This window comes from Lepidochelys kempii, chromosome 17 (genome assembly GCF_965140265.1).
Source record: "Lepidochelys kempii isolate rLepKem1 chromosome 17, rLepKem1.hap2, whole genome shotgun sequence".
NCBI lineage: Eukaryota > Metazoa > Chordata > Testudines > Cheloniidae > Lepidochelys > Lepidochelys kempii.
Genome location: NC_133272.1, coordinates 4,053,482 through 4,072,985, shown reverse-complemented (window position 1 = coordinate 4,072,985; position 19,504 = coordinate 4,053,482). Strand labels below are relative to the sequence as shown.

Here is a 19,504-nt window from a genome sequence, read left to right as displayed (position 1 = left end):
CTGTAACGTGAGGCTAATAATTCCAGTACCTTTCGGAGAGGGGGGAGGTTTTAGTACCCTTTGGCATTTGTATGGCACAATTCCGTCTTGCTTTCACCTGCCTGGAATGAAGATGTTAATATTGTGTGTTTCCATAGCACCTTTCTGTTCTGAAGGACACCTGAGAACTTTACAAACACGTCCCTATAGTGCCACTGACACCTCTGCAGTGCAGAGGCCACCCCACCTGCACACAGTACCCCACACAAACCGTAGAGGGAGAGGAAATTTTGGCCAAGGACCCCGGAACTAGGTTACGAAAAGCAGCCAGAGACCTTTAACTTCCACACAGAGCAGGTAAGACATGAGGCTTTAATGTCTCCGCTGAAAGATTTCTACCGCTCCTCAGCCAGTCAGCCCCAGGGGAGTCAAGTTATCGACCTGGGAAAAACCAAGCGATGAGCTGAGTCCCTGGGATTGGGATTCTGCCATTTTGCCAAGATGACAGATAAACCACTAAATGAGCCTTCTGCGTTGGTGAGAAGAGGCCAGAGCATTGATGCTGTATGTCAGCAGGGAGTCAAGGCCCCACTCATTTAAATGTGATCTAAAGGATCATGGTGAGGTCATCACACAGCTGGCTTGTGAATCCCCGCAGTACAGGTCTGTTTGAGTCACGGTTGGGCGAAGTGATTGCACACCACTTCCCCCTTCTTAATTACTCCTGACCTTTAACTCATAGTCCCCAAACTTTCCTCCAAGGAGTGGCGCATCTTCTCATCCCCATCACAAAGTCCTCAGGAACCAGGTACAGTGCTAAGAGGTATTGCTTTAATGAAGGAGTTATAAGGAGTTTAATGGTGGTGTAAACAGAGGCATCATATAATTACGTACCAGAAAGTGTGAGGAGAGATCCTTGTAATAGCAGGGCTGTGTTAGCTGGATACACTTACAAGCATTCTTGTGTTAGACAAGGAACACAAATACCTGTGCAACAGGCATACCTTTGTGGCACATTTCATGAATAATTCAGCTGAAATTGGAATGAAAACACAGGAACATATACTGACATTTACACCAAACACTGGCTTTTGAAAACCTAAGTATTTCAGTACATGCATTTATGTAAGGTTGACAACCCTCCAGGATTGTCCTGGAGTCCCCAGGAATTAAAGATTATGTGATTTGATGAAACCTCCAGGAATACGTCCAACCAAAATTGGCAACCCTACAACACAGCTGCTAGCCAGTCACGAAGGGCTGTATGAGTATTTTCCAGAGACAAACATTGGGGATTTTAGAAAGATATTTGATTATTAAAATCACATCAAAGATCTTTGGTGAAAAATGAGATTCTTACCTCACATATTTCGATTTTATTACAAGTAATAATATTTTGCACGTTTATAGCACCTTTTATCCAAGTTTTCAAAGTGTTTCAATAATCACTGGCTAGTTAAAGCTCACACCCCCACCTGGAAGAAGGCAAGAGATATATCATGCTCACTTTACCAACCATCAAAATGGCAGCCATCTCTGGGGTGGAACACAGCAGCTGTTTAACAGTACACAACTGCACCACAAAAGAGTCTGAGATATGAAGTGAGGAATGCTGTATCCACACAAAGCTGCAGAGAGAAGGATTTAGCTAGGCAGGAAGACACTTAAATTGAAGTTTGATCAAGATTCTGAGGTTACCATCACATTCTTGCAAAAAGCATCATGGGCTCTTTAACGAGCACATATGGGAAGGACCATGGGTTTATTTCACATGAAAGCTGGTGCTATGTAAATGGCAAAAATATTAATATTAGAACCTAATAATATTAGTAGCTGTGTTTCAAGGAGAATTTGCCCAATTGGTTTTTGCCACTTCACCATGTGGCTGATGGATTTGCAACCACATGACTAATCAGCTGAATGAAAATTAAAGCTGGAACATCACCTTTTGGAGGACACACAGATATTGCCAGTCACAGTGTCTGGTACCTTCATGTTAGCTCCATCTATTTGTCTAAGGTCTTCTGTTTCTCTTTTCCTTGCATACTATTTAGCGTCAAATGCTGAAGCCAGAACAGAGAAGAAGAGGGGCAGAAGAGATGGTGACCACTTGGAGGTGTGTTATCTAGGTTCGGATCTGGCCAGAGGGAAAAGCTATTTGTTTGGGACTCAGCAGCCAAAAGCATCCCAGCAGATAAGTAAATCTCCCTCAAAGCTCAGGCATGCATGGCCAAGCCAGGCTGTAGGGAGTGGAGTGTCTGAGATCAACAGCTAGATGCGCAGGGCTTATCTGCTGAGATTATTCTAAACATCCCACAAGGCTTTGACGTTCACAAGCCTTGCACCGCTATCTGGTGCCTACTGCAGAGGCGTACCAGTGCCTTTGACCCCCGGCTGAGCAGGCTCAGCATTGCCAATGTTATCATGGCAGACGAGATACACCAAGGTCATATCTGGAGGAATGAAAGGAGTAACCTCATGAGCAGGTCAGGCACTGGGGCTGAAGAACTACAGCACAAATGAGACTTTGTGGAGGGAACGTCTTTCGATCTGTCCGTACAGTGCCTAGCACAATGGTCCTGGTCTGTGAATAGGGCGCCTAGGGGCTATGGTAATACAAATACATATGTGATCTCCAGTTAAAAAACTCTATTTACATAGCACCTTTCTTCCCCCAGGATCCCAAATTCATATGCACTTGAAGAGCTAAATCCAGAGGTTTTCAGGAGCAATTCCTTTTTTGTGAGCCTGAACTTTCTGAAAATCTAGCCCCATATGCTTTGCTAGAGAGCATTTCATACCAGATTGGCATCCACAATAAAGCACGTTGCTGGTTATCATTAAGGGGCAATGTTATCTCCCACCCACCCTTCTCTTGTCTGGTCTCTTTAGATTATGCCGTCTCAGAGGCCATCTCTGATTATGTACAGTGCCTAGTTCAATGGGGGCCCAAACCTAGCACTACTGTAATATAAATAGCAAATTTCAGGATAATTTTCTGAGCCACCGAAATGCAAGCACCTCTGAAGTGAAACACAGCAACTCATTAGCATGGCCTAGTGACACTACCTACCAGTTTAGGACAGAATGCGAAGAAGCTTACCCTCATGCAACTGAAAAAGCCATGCTCAGGTTGGAGATGCATGAGCTGATCCTCTGGAGGATCTGGACAGACAGCTGGAAGTGAAAACCACAAGTTCTAATCCTTGCTCTGACAAGCTGTGGCATTGTCATCGCTCTGTACCTCAGTTTCCCCATCTGTAAAATGAGGATACCACCACTTACCTAGGAAAAGTTGGAGGGTGGATTAGCTTCTTTGAACACACAAAGCCTTAAATAACAGCTAAGTCTCTTTTAGGTTTTTCCTCCTCCATCCTAAGCAGTTATATTAAAAATAAGGCTATAGACACGTCTGGGGGGCTGACGGCTGGGAGTTCCCTTTTCATTCACCTTTGTGCTTCTGTTTTCCTCCTTCCCAAGGAGGAGAGCGACTGAAGGACAGCATTCTTAGCTGCAACTTAGAACCACCCTGCCTTCTTCCACAACTGTCACCTCAACAAAGTGTGGGTTGCTTCCCTTGTGCAGATGGACGCACAGCCTTAAAATTCAGTAAGAGGCGAGTAGAGGAAGTGTATTAATAAAGCCGTGTGTGTACAGGATATTGCGTTCTTCCCTAAAGATCTGGTGAAGATATGCCGGTTGAGCTGATTCACAGAGTGGGAGATATTAAAAGAGGAATAGTGATTGGAGAGCAGTAACTTTCTGTTCCAACTTTCTGTTGTGCTTACCGTTTCTGAAGAGCCGATAGGCTGTGGTCATTTCTGGAACAATGAATCCTGGTCTCTATCTTCCATTCAACAGCTGAAATTAGATTACCCAGACCATGCTAACAGTGCAGCATGCAGGGATGAGAAGTATCCTGCTCGGAGGAGTCTATAAAACTACAACATTCTGCGTAGCATCAGCAAAAGAATAAATAGGCAACGAGAGGATCTATTCATGACAAGCAAGAACTGAATGTTCTGTATTGGACTTGCTGTTCATGAATGCAGGCCCACAACCCTGGGATGAGCAAGCCATGAGAAATTACAGCACTTCATGAGCCCGAGTGGGACCAACGAGCACCATTACGAAGCCCCACGGCTCTAACTAAACCAGCTTTGTGGCATTCTCACTCTCCACAGCATGGTGATTTGGGTTCGGTCAGTAACCAGAGGGAGACGGGCTATGACACGTGGAAACAATCTGTACAGAAAAACCTCCTTTGGCATAGATATTTAACTTAGGTAGGTGCTAAGCCGCACTGAATGGAGGCTGGGAACAAGGTGTGTAGGGGACAGCTGTTGTAAAGGCATCTTTGACACAGAATGCCTCAGGCTCCATTAGGTTCTGAGTCTCCCGATGTACTACAGCAGAGTCCTTTCCAGCTGAGCAATATTGGCCTTATTACCCCTTTACCTATAGGTCTAGGCTGGTTATTTCAGGTTATTAGAGTGCGGCCATCAGACAATTTTTTCTGAAATAATTAATTTTAGGAAAAACAAATAAATATGCACATGCACATGTCCAAATCATAGTAATTTATTTATATAGGGTTTTTTTTCTTTGCAGATTCAATAATAAAAATAACAGTTATGTCTATTCTTTACTGGACCTATACAGAATAGAAACACAAATACGGTGCTTCGCTTGTTCTTCTCTTTTGTTGTTGTTTCTTCTGCTTTTTGGGGATTGGGGTTTTTTTAAAGACTTGCTAGCTAGTAAGTCTGCTTCTGTGAAAAGTGTATGTTTGTTAATAACACTTTTCAGAGCAGCAGACTTGCTAGCTAGATGGGAGGCAGTGAAAAGTGATATTAACAAACATACAAATATCACTTTTCACAGAAGCAGACTTACTCAGGCCTGACAAGCCAGGTTAAGCCTTGGTCGGATGGGGGGGTGGGTAGGAAAGCAGCGGGGGCCAGAAGTGATAGGGTGGATGGGTGAGGGACTGGGGGATGGAGCCCGCTGGGCCCTGCGACTGGAATCTTCCGCCACACAGCCGGAGCCCATGGCCAGAGCCTGCTGCTGCGCGGCTGGGAGTCTGAGCTCCACTACCCCCTGGAAGGTCAGGAACTCACACTAGCTGTCTGCTCCTCTAGCATTTGTGCTTCCCGAGGGGGGGCAGAGATGGCGGCGCTTTAACGGGGCTGAGTAGTCGCGGCTCCAGTGCTGGGGCACTGTCTACACTGGCACGTTACAGCGCTCAACTGTGCATTGCTCAGGGGGGTGTTTTTTCACACCCCTGAGCGAGGAAAGTTGCAGCGCTGTAAGTGGCAGTGTAGACAAGCCCTAAATGACTTGCCCAACGTCAGAGGGAAAGCCTGTGGGAGCTCAGGGACTTGAACTCATGTCTCCCAAGTCTGAGGCTACACCCCTCATCACTGGACCCTCTTCCTCTTCCTTTCCCTTTACAAGCCCATTGTTGGCATTCTCCACACCGTGTTAGGCTTGCACAGCAACCCCCAAGCCAGGATCAATCAACAACGCTAAAGTTTAGTACAGAGACTGAAAAAAAACCCCGAACAACTGTTTGCTGAACATCCAGCACAACCCACAACAAAGGAGCGCGCTTTGGTCTTTAACGTAAATTTATTGCAATTGTGACAGAGAACTTGACATTATTCTATCTGTTCCTTATTAATCATATTTGGACTTGCTCTCTTCTTAAACTTCCTTGGAAGTAAAAGTTAAATCCAGGTTGACCTGCCTCCCAAAATGTTGGGCTGCATTAACTTACACCCTGCTCCATGTTGGCTAAGAACAACTTAACAAATATTAACACACAGGATTTTGAAATAGGACAAGTGACACAGCTCCCTGCACCCACCTGACACAGGAAATGTACTAGATAAACTCAGTAAGGGACCAGTTCTGCACCATGGAAGTCAAGGGGAGTTTTACCATTGACTTCAAAGGCACAGGAACAGCCTTTAGAGACAACCTCAACCCTACAGACAACCTGCAACAGGACACAAGAGACACAATAGCAGCCTCATACGCCATCCTTCCTAGTGCACGGTGCACCCGAGCCAGGCAATGTGCACGGAACAGGGAGGGGTCACAGATTCACTCAGGCATGCGTGCTCACTTCTCCGCAATTCAAAGACCAACTGAGACCTGGAAACTCGACACAGCGTCTGCACCAGTTTTCATTTCACGCCTGCTCCCCCTCCTGCCCTAGTTCAGAACAAACAGCCAAGCAGAATTGGGCTCCTTAGCCTAAGGCGGGTTGGGCTATTGCCAACAGAGTGAACAATATGCAAGGGGAAAGTTTACCAGCCCAGGGGCAAAGCCACCTTGCTCCCCTCACCTGAATAACAAAGGCGGCCAAGGCTCTCTTACATACCGGTTAAACAGTTCTTTGCCCCAGGCAAAACGGGTGAGTAGAATTTTGCAAGGTAACAGTGTGATGGTTTTCCCCATTCTCTCTCCGGAGGTCAGGAAAGGACATGCTTTTCTGTCCCCACTAAAAGCTTTAGCCCCTGCAGGCTCCATTTGCAAGGAAGGCAAAAAGCATGACCAGACCCCCACCCCCCCTCTTCACTCTCCCTGCCAGAGAGTACAGGCTGCAGTCATTTCGACAGAAACCAGGCTGAATCGGAACTAGTGGAGGTCCAGGGTACTCATGGTTGCAGACAAAATCATCTGGATGCAGTAGGGCAAGTTCTTTGGTTCACATTAAATCTGAATTACAATCTCCCTTCACAGAAATTAATTAGGGACAGCTAGTGTGGTGTGTAAGAAGCGGAACACCACAGTCCACGCTGAGCTAGTTAGCTGCCAGGCCCGGCCATACTGACAGGGCCAGTTAGAACTGGCGGGTTCTCTTCACTGCTCCTATCGTCTCCATCTGCAAATGAAAGGGACATTGGGTGTCACCAGCACAGCATCAGCTCCGGCTTTTGCACCGTCCGCCACAGACGGCAGAATGGCACAGCGAGGCACTTTGCACTAGATTCATACGGTGAGCGCAGTTAACTGGCCACTGGATCACGGGCAAGTCCCTGTATGCACAGGTCTGAGGGGGGAGAACAAGGGTGGAAAGAGGATCTGAGACGGATTGCTCTGGTGTCCCTTCCCCAACGCTGGCCAACTGCGAGCACAACAGTGACAGCTAAATTCTGCTGTCTATGCCTCCACCCATGCATGTCTATCCCTCCACCTTGGGGAGTGGCTCCTTGCTGGGGTAGCTAGGCACAGGGTGCCAATCAATCTGGAATTTGGCCCAGCGGCCCAGAATCTGCAAGGGAAAATCTCTTTCTAAGGGGGGAAAAAGGGTTCTGGGTGTTCTGCTCAGGTCAGCTTTCCCTGAGAGCCGCGAGAGGCTCAGCCTGGGGCAGGAGACCAACGCAAGCGAAGGTCCCCAGGCACCAGAGAGCGGGTGTATCAGAGCTGAATGGAATGCAAGCTCTGCAGAAAGGCAGGAGTAGAGCCGAATGGTTTCACTGTGCAGAATTAACCGAGAACCCAAAGACCTGACTGTATTTAGACTCTAACCTCTTTGGGTTTGTGCAGCACCTCACAGGAGGGTGCCCCAAACTCAGTTGGGGCTCCTACAGGACTAATCATAACAAAAGGCCAGCTTGTCAGGTGAGGCGAGAGGGGGACGGTGGGCCCAGTGGCTCTGTATACAGAACGTGCTCCTCAGTACATTCCTTTGCAGGCCGCGTTAATATACAGAGTGCACGGAAGCCATGCTCTTCTTCTTGGGGGACAGGTCCCAGGGGATACTTACATCCTTAAACACTTATCTTTCCCTCCGCTGGCTACTCGCTGTCCGTCTGGGCTCCAATCCACCGCAAACACCTACCAACAAAGAGAGAGAGGAACTCCCGTCACTCCTTTAGGGCCATGCAGCCCCGGTGGCAGGGAAGAACCTCAGGCCCCTGGCAGAAGACACTCCCCAACTGTTCAGAGACACTGGGGGTGGCCACAGTGTTTGAGAGCCCTCTGCCCTCTCCAGGGCGGGTTAGTGTGAGCCCCTTGGCCAACGGCATCCTACCTCGTCTGCGTGGCCGGGGAGATCAATGGCCAGCTTCCTCGTCTTGGCATCCCACACCTTCAGCGTGCTGTCACTGCTCCCGCTCACCAGCAGACGGCTGTCTGCCGACCAGGCAATCTGGTAGACCGCGGAGACGTGCCCTCTCAGGGAGGTGAGGTATCTGACAGAGAGGGGAAGGGGTGAGGAAGGGCTTCAGACACACGTGCATGCTCTGAATCGGAGAAATAAAGGGACATGCCCAAGGTCCCAGTTAGTCAGTGGTGCAGCAGGGAACCAGGAGCCCAGAGTCCGAGGGCCCTGCTCTAATCACTAGGTGCACAACCGCAAAAGCAAAAGGTAATGACTGTGTGTGTGCGTGTGCAAGGCTGCAGAGGGGAAGGTCCTGACTCAGCCATGGCAGGGAGACAGGCGCATTTCCTTCTGTGTTACTGCATGGAGCGAACTGCAAACATCGCGTCTGTCCTAGAACGAGAGAACCTACTTTCCCGTCCTGCCGTCCCAGAGCTTGATGGACTTGTCAAAAGAAGCACTGGCTATTATCCGGGTGTCTGGGGAGAAGAGCACTTGGTTGATCAATGCCTGGTGGCCTGTCATTCTCTCCAGCGCCTTCTTGTCCTCTGCTGGGGCCCACAGAAAGAGCGTAAAGTCATCTGATCCAGACACTAACCTTTCCGGTCCCTGCCCCTGCAATAAACAAACCATCAGCACACCCCAACACCGAGCCTCGGCTCACACAGACTGAGCCTTTCAAAGCTCAGATGCAAACCTGATGCAGACAAACTGGAGGAAATCTTTAGCAAGTCACGGAGATTCATTTATTCATTTTTTTTTCAGCAACAATGGTAGGAAGCCTGGCACGGGGGGGAGAGGGGGGCATTTCTTAACGGAAACTTACCCTGACTTGGTCGTACCTGTGCTGCGCCTTCTCTTTAAGTTCTGCCACTGTGTGCAGGAGAGAAGGGAGATTAGCGATCGGGAGGTTAAAGGAAACATGTAACATCTCTAAAGGCAGGATCTAAGATGTCTTCTCTCTCCAGATTTGTGACTCAAGAAGGATTTTGACAGGGACATTTTGAGGGGTTTAAAACAATGTCCTCTTCAGAGGGTCACACTTTTACCAACAAAATGCAGTGCTTGTGTAGCATTCCCAATCTGTGGCGTTCACGGTTTTATTTTCTAGACAGAGAAACGGAGGGGACCCAGCTCCCCAATGTGACCTTGGCACAGAAGCCAGGTCTTCTGACTCTTAGTGATGTGCCTACCCACTAGGCCACGCTACCTCCTCCCACTGTTCCTCTCCAGCCTGCAATGTACTTAATGCTCTTACGGGTGCCGCTCACGTCTTGCGGGTTGACAGAGGCTTCTGCAGGTTCAAAGGCCCCTGTGCGGAGAACGTAGTCGGTGCTTAGAGCCATGGTGTTCACCCAGTGCCCGTGGCCCTGCAGAGTGCGGCAGAGAATTCCCTGAAAGCAAAAAGGCTGCCTGCTTAGAAAGGGACTCACAGGGAGGCAGCAGCAGTGCGAGGATTAGACCACAGGACCTCCCGGCTACACCTTCCATCAGTTATGGACAGGGCCAGGGTCAGACCATGGGACGTCCCAGCTCCTGGCCCCATCTTCAATCAGCTACAGGCAGCATGAGGGTCAGACCAAGAGACGTTCCAGCTCCCAGCCCCACTTTCAATCAGTTATTGGCACTGCTGGGGTCAGGCCATGGTATGTCCCAGCCCAACCTTCAATCGGGCACGGGTAGCACCAAGATAAGAATATAGGAACTCCTGGCTCTCCGTCCCACCTTTGATCAAGGCTGTGCTGTCTCTCAATGTCATTCCTGACGGACAGGGCCCAAGACGTGAAGTCAAGGGTGGCCAACTCTGCATTCTCCTTGCTGATGGCTCCAGCATACGTTACCAAGTACCACAACCCACAGGGAAAACACACTCCCCCTCCTGCCAACAAGCAGCGCCAAACCCATTTCTGCCAGGCTGTCATTTATCCAGGAGAGTTCCTGTTTCTAAAGCAGCTCCAAGGATCTTCACCCCACACAACCACCCAATTCCTTTGGCCAAGGAGCAGACAAGATTCCCACTGGAAACAATCATCGCGGTTCCTTATATCTGCCAAAGGGGTGTACTGCCTCTGCCCGGAAAGCGAGCACATGCGGCTAAAGCCAGGAGGCAATGCAAGGCCAGGATGGGCGACGACTTGGTTATTTCCAGCTTTTGGGAACAACAATTAAGGTCTGAAGCATCATTTTATTTGAGCTACCTTCCTGCCCAGGCTCTTGGTGTCAAAGTCCACACACGCCAGGCTGCCACACTTACATCCTGGCCTCTCCAGACCTTGATGGTTCTGTCCTGGGAGGAGGAGAAGAGCAGGCCGTCTCCACCCCACTTCACGCACGTGACCGACTGCGTGTGCCCGGTGAGGATCTTATCGCACCGGCCCGCAATGGTGTCCCAGATGCGGATGCTACAGTCCTTGGAGGCGCTGGCCAAGTAGCGGCTCTCGGGATTTCTGGAAGGAAAATTGGAAGCCAGTGAAGGCGCAGGACAGCAAATCTGGCCTCCTCTTCCCCTGCATCAACTGGGTGTGCATCAGCTCCGTAGCTGGAGAAGAGTTAAGGGCATCCTTACAAAAAGGCAACTTGCACATTTGACCTCCGCTCTCAAGCTAAGAAGGGGCAGGCTGGTCAACAGCTGGCACCAAGCCTGTAGCATGGTCACTGCACGCGCTAATCAAGGAGAGGACTGGCAGCGCCTGGAGCGCAAGGCAGTGGAAATGCTGCTCATCCCTCTCTGCAGGAGTGGAGTGAGGAGCCTGGCTGGCTGGAGACACAGATCCTGAGTTCTCCAGAGCACAGGCAGAATCCTCCACCTCCTCCCCATCCCCCGCTCCTCCTTTTATAACCAGTTTTCGTTAATCCAGTTAAATGTTTCCAAATCGCTGGGATTTCCTACTCGGGAATTCAATTTGCAGGGCTCTGCTCCATGGGGGCTATTTTTAATTTTTATAACCTCTTCCATCATCGTCTACAGCTTCCCCCACCTCCACCCCCCGCCTCTCTCTGAGGTGGAGCTTTATCAGATGGAGGGAATAAAGAGCTTGTGTGGTTCATCAGCCTGCAGAAGAAATAAACCAGATGGCGGAGGTGGCTGGGGATGCAGGGGGCATGGGCAGAGCAGTCAGCATGGGCAGGGTGCATGAGGCCCAGACACCATGCGGACTGCAGCTTTCCCCCTTCGAACTCCTGCTGAGGGGTGCTGGGGAAGAGCACATCTGGCTGCTTGTTACACTCCAGGGAACCGACAAAGGGAGACACTCGCAGCCTTAGCCATCCCCAGCCACTTTTCCCTAGGGGCCGCTTTCACTGGAGGAATCTGTGTGGGAGAACGGGTGGGCTAGTGATTGGCACACAGGACAGGGAGCCAGGAACACCTGGGTGCTAATCCCAGCTCTAACTACAACTGTCTGTGCAGCTCTGGGTAAGCCATTCCCAGCTCCCCGCGCTCTCCCCCGTGGGAGATGGAGGTAGCACAGCCTCACCTCCCAGGAACGAGGCTGGGGTAACATTTGCACAGTGCTTTGAAAACGTAAAGCAAAGGCGACTAAAACTTACCCAAGCCTTTTATCCATCGCTCTCAAAGCTCTTCAGAAAGGAGAGCTAGCATCACTATCCCCATTATACAGCAGGGGAAACGGAGACATGAGAGTGCTGTGCAAAGCCCAAGGTCCCATCACAGGTTGGTGGCAGAACTGGGACTAGAACTTGGGTCTCCTGGCTCCCAGCCTGGTGCCCAATTCACTGGCTGCTTTTCAGCCTCACTCTGTACACACTTACTCTGCCATCACCAAGGCAAGCGGCAGGCCTCTCCCCACTGGCAAAGCAAGGAGGCTGGCCAGCCAGAAGGTCACTTACATGTGGAGTGGTTCCCAACACAGCCACGTGATCCATTTGGAGTGTCCGGCGAGCACCCTGCCAATCTGATTCCCTGTGTCTGGGTCCCAGAGAAATATCTGTACAACAGAGCAAGCGAGGCAGCTAGATCACAGATACCACCCAACGTGCAACCCAGGGAGAGTCAAGCTCGATTTGGAAATGGCAGGTTTGCCCTTCCAGTCCGGATACTCCAGGCCAAGAATGGACCTCGGCACAGGCAGGGGGATGAAGAGTGGATTCCTTTCCTAACCTCTGCAGCCACCAGGTGACGCCCTGAGGCAGGAGATTTTGTTCACCCCCATCTTAGCCCACACTGCTGCAAAACCATCAGCCATCAAATTATCCAGCTCTTTTCGTAAACCCGCTCCAGCTGTCGACACCCGGTGTCAGCGGGTTACTGAACGCTTGCTGAGTGCTGGGAGAGCCAGAACGTGCTAAATGGTGGTTATTATCGGACTCTGTGGGCGGGACACATGCTGGCTTTTTGTTGGGTTTTTCTTGCCCTCTGAATAATGCTCCTCCAAGGAGCTGAGGCATTAATCATGTGCTCAGTGAGAACCCAGGGGAGGCCAGGAACTGGAGCAGAACAGCTAACAGGGTTAGTTTAAACCAGAACTGCCTCCCGAGTGGCACTTTACTGCAGATGCTTGTCAACTAGTTAACAAAGAGTTAACAGTATAAATGGGCCATCTCCAGGCTGCCAGCAGGCCAGGCAGCTCTCAGGCTCCTCTGGTCTCATGCCTCTAAACAGATCCCAGGGGAAGTCCATCCCTCTCTTCTTAGCGTGGTTCAATCCCAGCTGACTCAGAACAGAGGCAAACGAAGGAGGCTGTTGTTTTGGTGACTGGGTTAGGAGTCATTGTTAGCAGCGCTCCAGCAGTGCCTATAGGTCCCTGCTGAGTCGGGAGCCTCATTGCGCTAGGTGCTGTATAAACACACAGCAAGAGACCTGAGAGGGAAAGGAAAGATTATCATACTCATTTTACAGAAGGGAAACTGAGGCCTGGCGAGATGAAAGGACTTGCCCAAGATCACACAGGGAGGCTGGGAACAGAACTCTCAGTCCCAGGCCCACTTCTCAACCACACCACCATCCCGCACGGCCGCTCAGAAAGGCTACCCGCAGTCAGGCCCAGCTTGCTACACTGAGGAGAGAAGCCCCTCTGGGAGGGTGCCCGGCAGGCCCTGTGCCCTGAAGGAGCAGTTTCCAGCAGGGACAGCTCAGCCTGGGGTTCTGAAATAACAAAACCTCTCAGTGGTGGCAACATCATCTAGACCCAAATTCAAAAGGCACAAGCACGTCCGAGTGCCGCTCCCCAAGCGAAGAGCTACTTCCCTGGGGCCCGTTCCCAGCAAGCAAGCAGCCTCCCAAACGAGGAGCCAACCCTTTAAGGTACAGCACAGGCTGCCCTGTGCTTCTGCCGGGATACAAGCCCCAGATCTAGCCACGGGGTCACCAACGCAGCAAGAGCGGTACAGGACTATGTCAGGTCCGTGGGGAGTGGCCTTGCTTCAATGCCGCTCACCCAGCTCCCGGGCTCGGAGACAGGAAGAAGCTGAGCCAGTGACAGACACAGAAAACAAGCCCTGGGGAGCGTTAAGCAGGGAGTTGGCTCTGACACCCTGGCGGGTGCAGGAGAGAATTCAATGCCACTGCTACTTGCAGGTTTAAACACACGCCCCCACCTTGGAGACCGATGGCATTAGCCTGCAGCAGAGCCCGGCTCAGCATGGCCTAGGGCGTAGGGCACCAGCCTGGGATTCTGGAGACCTGGGCTCTACCCCCAGCTCTGCCGGTGACCTCGAGCAAACCACCAGTCTCTGGGCCTGCTTCCCTTCCCCTTCCTTTGTCCTGCCTACTGTGGGGCAGGTCTGTCTGGGTCTCTCCAGCCTCTAGGACAGTGAGGCCCTGATCGCAGCCGGGGCCTTTAGGCACTGCTGTCGTTCATAACAAAACCACCACCAGAATCCACAGCAGGACCTAGGTTGAATCAGCAGCTGCACTGGCGAGGGGGTGATACCAGCAAGACACCCGCCATCAGGCTCCAGAGAGATTCACTGCTCTGCAGGTGCCAGCAGCCGGTACTCCCCCCCCAGCTAGACCAAGGGAATGTCCAGGAGCTGGTTTCCCAACCATGCAGCATTGAGAGCTGCCTGCAGGGGGCAGCACAGGACACAATGTACCAGCCAACCCAGCCTGCTCAAAGGATCTTTGCAAATCCGTGTCAATGAACCCAGCAGCCTGCAGATCTCCTGGCCGGGGATGTGCCTCTGAGCCCCGTGGGAATGCCTGGGAGAGTAGCTAAAGTGCAGGTGTGTTCCATAGGCCTAGACGCGACGACTATCCCAGGAGCAACCCCGCATCAATCATAACCCAGCCATGCCCAATTTCCCTTGAGGCTGCAGGGATTCTTGCTCTCCACTTCAATGCCCGAGTTTGAACAAAGCCCCAACCGCGTTACTCCTTCCACAGCTGTCAGAGGAGGAGCAGACCCATCGCCTGGGAGGCCAGTGCTGGCCCAGTCTGGTTTCAGTCCATCGATGGGGGGCGAGGGCTCCCTCAGAGAGGAAGAGGGCTCTCCACGAGATGTCACCAAGGCAGATTTCCCCACACCCCAGGTCTGGCCCCACACAGAGGAATCCGGCCCCTCGCTGAGCCGAAGCCGACAAGTACCTGACTGTTTTTGCACCCTGAGGCGAGCTTCCTGCCATCGGGAGACCAGGCGATGCTGAGGACCCAGTGCCTGTGACCTGCCAACGGGAGAGAGTGCAGGGGTGAGGAGAGCCCCCCATCCTGGAGCTGTCCCTGTCTTCAAGGGGCAGCTGTGGTCCGGAGGAAGGGGGGGGGAGAAGGACCAGGACTCCCCTGCACTTGTCCCAGCCAGTCTGACTCCCTGCGCTTTGCTGGCCCACAGTGAGCAGATGCTCTTCTTGTTGAGCCGTGGCCTGGGCACTCGCAGAGCACCTCCAGGGAGGCCTTTCCAAAGGGCAGGGAACAGCCAGGCCCAGGAATCGAGGCCCGGAGACACTCGAGGCAGCTTGCACGCCATCCGTGGTGCTCACTCTGCGATGTGCTCCTCACACCGAGCTGGCACCAGGCCCCAAGCCTTGGAACGCGATCACACGGCACACATGGGGGAACCGAGAGGGGGAGGCAAGTCACTGCAATGAGCCCAGCTCAGTGGCTTTCCCCCAAAGGGGGTGGGAGGCAGTGGCTGGGGCGACCCGGTGAACTCATCAGCGTTACAACAGAGCCATCAATAGTCTCTGGTGCAGGAGGGACTCAGGGAACCCAGGGGCCACACTCTGCAGACCAGAGAGGCTATTGGGAGGGGTGGGCACAGACTCAGAACACCCCATGCATTCCCCCCTCACCCGCTGCACCCACCTTTGGCAGTGAAGTGTGGCGTCTCCGTGCTGAGGTCCCAGAAGCGCACAGTGGTATCACCGGAGCCGCTTGCCAGGTACCTGAGATGGTGAGGAACAGGCTGTCTGGGCTCAGGGCGGCAGGCGGTGCCGATGCTCCTTCCCGGTCCGTTCTCCCCACCCCACTACCTAGCCTGTCTCCCCATTACCAGGGCGTTATAAACTTCGGCAGCCCTGGTCCCCAGCCAGCCCAGCCATTCGGCGCTGCCCTGCCTCCCCACCCAGAATCCCCAGCACTCCTGCTGCCCCCCCTTACTTTCCGGTGGGGCTGAAGGCTACGGAGATGACAGCCTCAGTGTGCCCCTCCAAAGAGCTGGTGCATCGCGTCACCGCCCGCACTTTGAACACGGCCTGGGGCTGGTAGATGATGTCAAGGACTCTCTCCGTCTCCACCACCTGCCCCGCCAGGGTGTTCTCCAGCGACGTGACGATTTCAGCATCGTGGACGTAGAAGGCCAAGGGCAGCGGCTCCTCCTGTATGAAAAGAGGCAGAAGCACTAACTTGGGGCAGATTTAGGCAGGACTGGCTCATACAGCCCTCCTGTTCCCTGTCCCCCCTGCCCCGCCATAGGAAAACAGTTTGGGATCCCGTGTGCTTCCCGTTACCCCTTCACAGGGCAGCAGCAAGCTGGGGAAGATGTACTAGCTCAGAATTGAGGCAGTGGTTGACAGATCTGCCCTGGGGCAGATGGGAAAGACCCCGCCTCAGTCCCTCTCTGTGCCAATCCCTGAGCATCCAGGGAGTCCTGGGGTCAGAGTCCTGGGCAGAGCAGGCCCAGGCAGTGCTATGAATGGCGTCTATACAGGAGGACCAGAGCCGTGGGCGTGGCAGCAGAAATCCCATTGCTCATCTCTCACTTTCCCACAACTGTCTGACGCGGCAGTCCTGGCCACCCGGTCTGGATCTTGCTGAGTTAGCACCCCTGGAGCCTTGCTGGTCTGGATCCTGCTGGGTTAGCACCCCTGGAGCCTTGGCCCAACAGGAGTGGTTCCCAACACACTCAGCATCCCAACACACTCAGCACTGCCAAGAGAAGCCCCATCCCTCCGTGCAGTCCCACTCCCCAGATGGGGCTGGGACGAAGCCTGTGGATACCCGCAGTTTGCTGCCCCCCCCTTAGAGCAGTGGGGGGGGCACAGGCTCCTTGGGAAGTACCTTCTGGAGCAGCGCGTTGCAGACCAGCTGCAGCTTCTCGGGCGTGATATCGATGGGCACGTCAAAGGGGGACCCCAGGATCTCGCCAGCCTCATCTTTGAACAGGATCAGCAGCCTCTCCACGTCCCCTTGCATCGTGGCAACCTGCAAGCACATTCCTGCATCGGGGGTGAGCCCCACACCAGGCGCAGCGCGACTATAAATCAAACCCACCGCTGCCAAAGGGAGCTTTGATAGAGATTGGCACCAGCAAAACCCACACACTGCTGAGTATACCACAGCCAGAGAGCTCCCTATGACCAGACGCTCTGCATCTCTACAGGGACTGTCATCAGAGGATCTCTAGATGCTTTCCTGCCATTAGCCCTCACACCTCCCCCCCCTCCACCCCGCCCATTGTCCCCATTTTACAGGTTGGGAAATGGACACAAAAGGCCTGGCGGAGACAGGTACAGAACCCGGGAAGCCTGACACCCAGCCCCACCATCTACCTGTTAACCTGAGATACACTGTTAGCCTGCCCAATTCCACTCAGTGCAGTGCTCCAGAGTCCAGACCTTTCCTCCAAGGGCACCATGTCAGCACCCGCAACCATCCCCATGCATTACTGGGACACACTGGCTTGGGCTCCTTTGCCCGAGTAACCCCAAAGCTCAGATCATTCGGCCACAACGCTTCCCATCTGTAGCACAACCCCCTCCTGCCACAAACTCTTTCCCTGGGGCTGGGGAGGCAGGTTCCAAAAAAGCTCAGGGCCTGATTCACTCCCGCAGCTCCTTGCTACCTGCCCAGGTAAATCTCCCAGCCCAGACTGCTGCAGCGGGGTCTCTCCTACGCTCAGCCGGGAGGGAGGGGGGTTTAAACACCACCCCACGGTCCGGCTTTACAGTGGGAGGGACGCCCTCCTTCAATCCCAGGAGCAACTAGGACTCCCCCAAGTAAGGAAGGGATGGGGCAGGGCTCCCCCTCTGGGCTGCTCTGGGTTCGTTTGCAGCCACAGGGCTCTCCTGGGGGGCCAGCAAGCAGCTCTTGCTGGAAGGGTTTTGGTTAGGGACACCTCCTCTGCCCCCTCCCCCGTCCCCAAGCCCCAGCAAATCCCCACTCACCTGGGCAGCCCCAGCCATGTGTTTACTGCAGCCCTGCCCACGTGGAGAGGAAATGGTGAGCTCATCTCTGTGCGCCGGGGCTGCTGCTCGGCCGGGAAGCTCTGCTTCCACCTGCTGGAGAAGAGAGGCTATAGCAACCGATCCTTGGACAAAGGGAATTGCAGCTGTGATGTGGACACACATCTGGGTCAAGCTGACATAGGACCAAAAAAAAATTCCCGGGGCAGATTTCTGCACAAACAACGTGCGGGTGAGGGAGAGAGAAAATAACCAGCCTTAAAAACCGAGCATCTGGTGGCAAGGTGTCAGGAAAAAGAGAGAATAGAGAAAAGAATGGGAGTATTTTAGTTATTCCACTCGACTGTAAAAGAAAGACACACCAAATGAGGGCACAGGAATCTATCTGGGTTCTGACAGTGGGGAAACATCAAATGTTTTTCAGCTTCATGAGTAGTAACTAGTGTGTTTAAAAGGATCCAGTCATGTTAACAGGCATTAAACCACTCCACAAATGGCCTCACCTATGTTCCCAAGATCACCTTAGCTTATTCACATGTGTTTTGGTAAAAATGCAATGTACTTTTCTACAGTGACCCTGCTTCTTTGTATTTTGCACCTCTTAGCTGGACAGGGAAAAGAGGTGACTCAGTTTCACTTCATTCTACAGCTGTCATGTTTAGATCATCTGCAATGGCTGGGTTACAAACCTTGTCAAAGACTAGGTCACTGTAAACATACAGACCAAAACCTATTTCTTTTGGTAATTTAATGGAAACCTCTCTCTCTCAGACTCTGCCTCCTAGGGTTTGTAGATCTTAGCCGTGGCTTTTATGAAACCTATTCTGGGGCCTAGCTCAATTTGGCAGCATCCCTCTGAAAGAGCAGGAGCCTTTAGGTCTCAAATCAGAGATTTATTGTAGTCATGTAGTCTGACCTCCTGCAGAACGCAGGCCAGAGAGCCTGCCCCGAAATTTCTGCATCAAGTCCATAATTTCTGAGAGAGCTAAAGCATCTTTTAGAAAGACCCAATGCAGGCAGAACCTGATTCCCATGGAGCTCGTTACAGGATCAGGGCCTTAGACGGTACATACCACCCTCTTCCATTACGCACCATACTGATGGTAATCACTTGTTACTCCTCAGCAAAGACTCAGCAGAGAGCTGCAGAAAATATTGGTACAATCTGATATTCTAGTTCCAGAGCATTTTGACAGATTAAAAAAAGAGGAACCATCTAAATAGTTTGGGAGGAAGCAAAGAGTCCGCTTTGATAAATTAATACCTAGTGCTTCTGTAGCATTTTTCATGTTGATCTCAAAGCACTTCACAAAGGAGATCAGTATCATTCCCTCCTGGCTCACAACAAAGATCAGATCCTTTGTCAAACTCAGAAAAATCCAAATTATTGTCAGACCTTCCCACAGCTATTTCTTTTCATTGACTTTGTCAATGAGATACTGGTAACATTTTCAAAAGCACTTAAGTGACTTAGGAACCTAAGGCTCATTTTCAAATGTGACATAGCACTTTAAGGCAATGGGATTTAGGCTCCTAAGTGCCCAAATCGCAGGCAAGTTTGCAAATTGTAACCACTCAAGATTTCACACTTAATTTCCTCCCCCCTATTTCAGAATTGTAGGACTTCCGACAGTGAAGGGACCGGGCATAATATGAGGGTGCTGGGAGGGCTTCCCCTACACATCTCACCAGTGCCCCTCAAGCCTGACCTGTGGCACCCTGCTATTCCAATCCCGTGCTCCCCACTATACACAGTCCTGCAGCCCCCACCCCCTTGTTATTTCCAGCTCTGGCTCCTTCCCGGCAGAAGAGACTACCATCCTGCTGAATCATTTC

General features: G+C 52.0%; 1 protein-coding gene across 5 annotated transcripts; it reads right to left on the bottom strand.

The window, feature by feature from the left end:
- Positions 1 to 4,544: 4,544 nt before the first annotated feature.
- Positions 4,545 to 17,756, bottom strand: NLE1 (notchless homolog 1). 5 transcript variants are annotated; one of them, XM_073315367.1, is made up of 13 exons: positions 17,651 to 17,756; positions 16,545 to 16,702; positions 15,645 to 15,862; positions 15,351 to 15,430; positions 14,637 to 14,713; positions 11,942 to 12,039; positions 10,347 to 10,539; positions 9,351 to 9,486; positions 8,919 to 8,965; positions 8,505 to 8,707; positions 8,024 to 8,183; positions 7,757 to 7,827; positions 4,545 to 6,871 (listed from the first exon to the last, which is right to left on the bottom strand). In XM_073315367.1, exons 2-13 carry the CDS (start codon positions 16,698 to 16,700, stop codon positions 6,859 to 6,861), a joined length of 1,452 nt encoding a protein of 483 aa, XP_073171468.1. In that variant the 5' UTR covers positions 16,701 to 16,702; positions 17,651 to 17,756; the 3' UTR covers positions 4,545 to 6,858. The 5 variants fall into 5 exon arrangements, with proteins under 5 accessions (XP_073171468.1, XP_073171467.1, XP_073171469.1 ...); XM_073315366.1 differs by having other exon boundaries at positions 16,545 to 16,688; XM_073315368.1 differs by having other exon boundaries at positions 9,351 to 9,462; positions 16,545 to 16,688.
- Positions 17,757 to 19,504: the final 1,748 nt, after the last annotated feature.

Coding starts and splice junctions, on each gene's coding strand:
- NLE1 (XM_073315366.1), bottom strand. Junction 14,714..15,350: donor GCCACACTTCACTGCCAAAG/GTGGGTGCAGCG, acceptor TCCCGTTGGCAG/GTCACAGGCACTGGGTCCTC. Junction 8,708..8,918: donor ACAGGTACGACCAAGTCAGG/GTAAGTTTCCGT, acceptor TGTTTATTGCAG/GGGCAGGGACCGGAAAGGTT.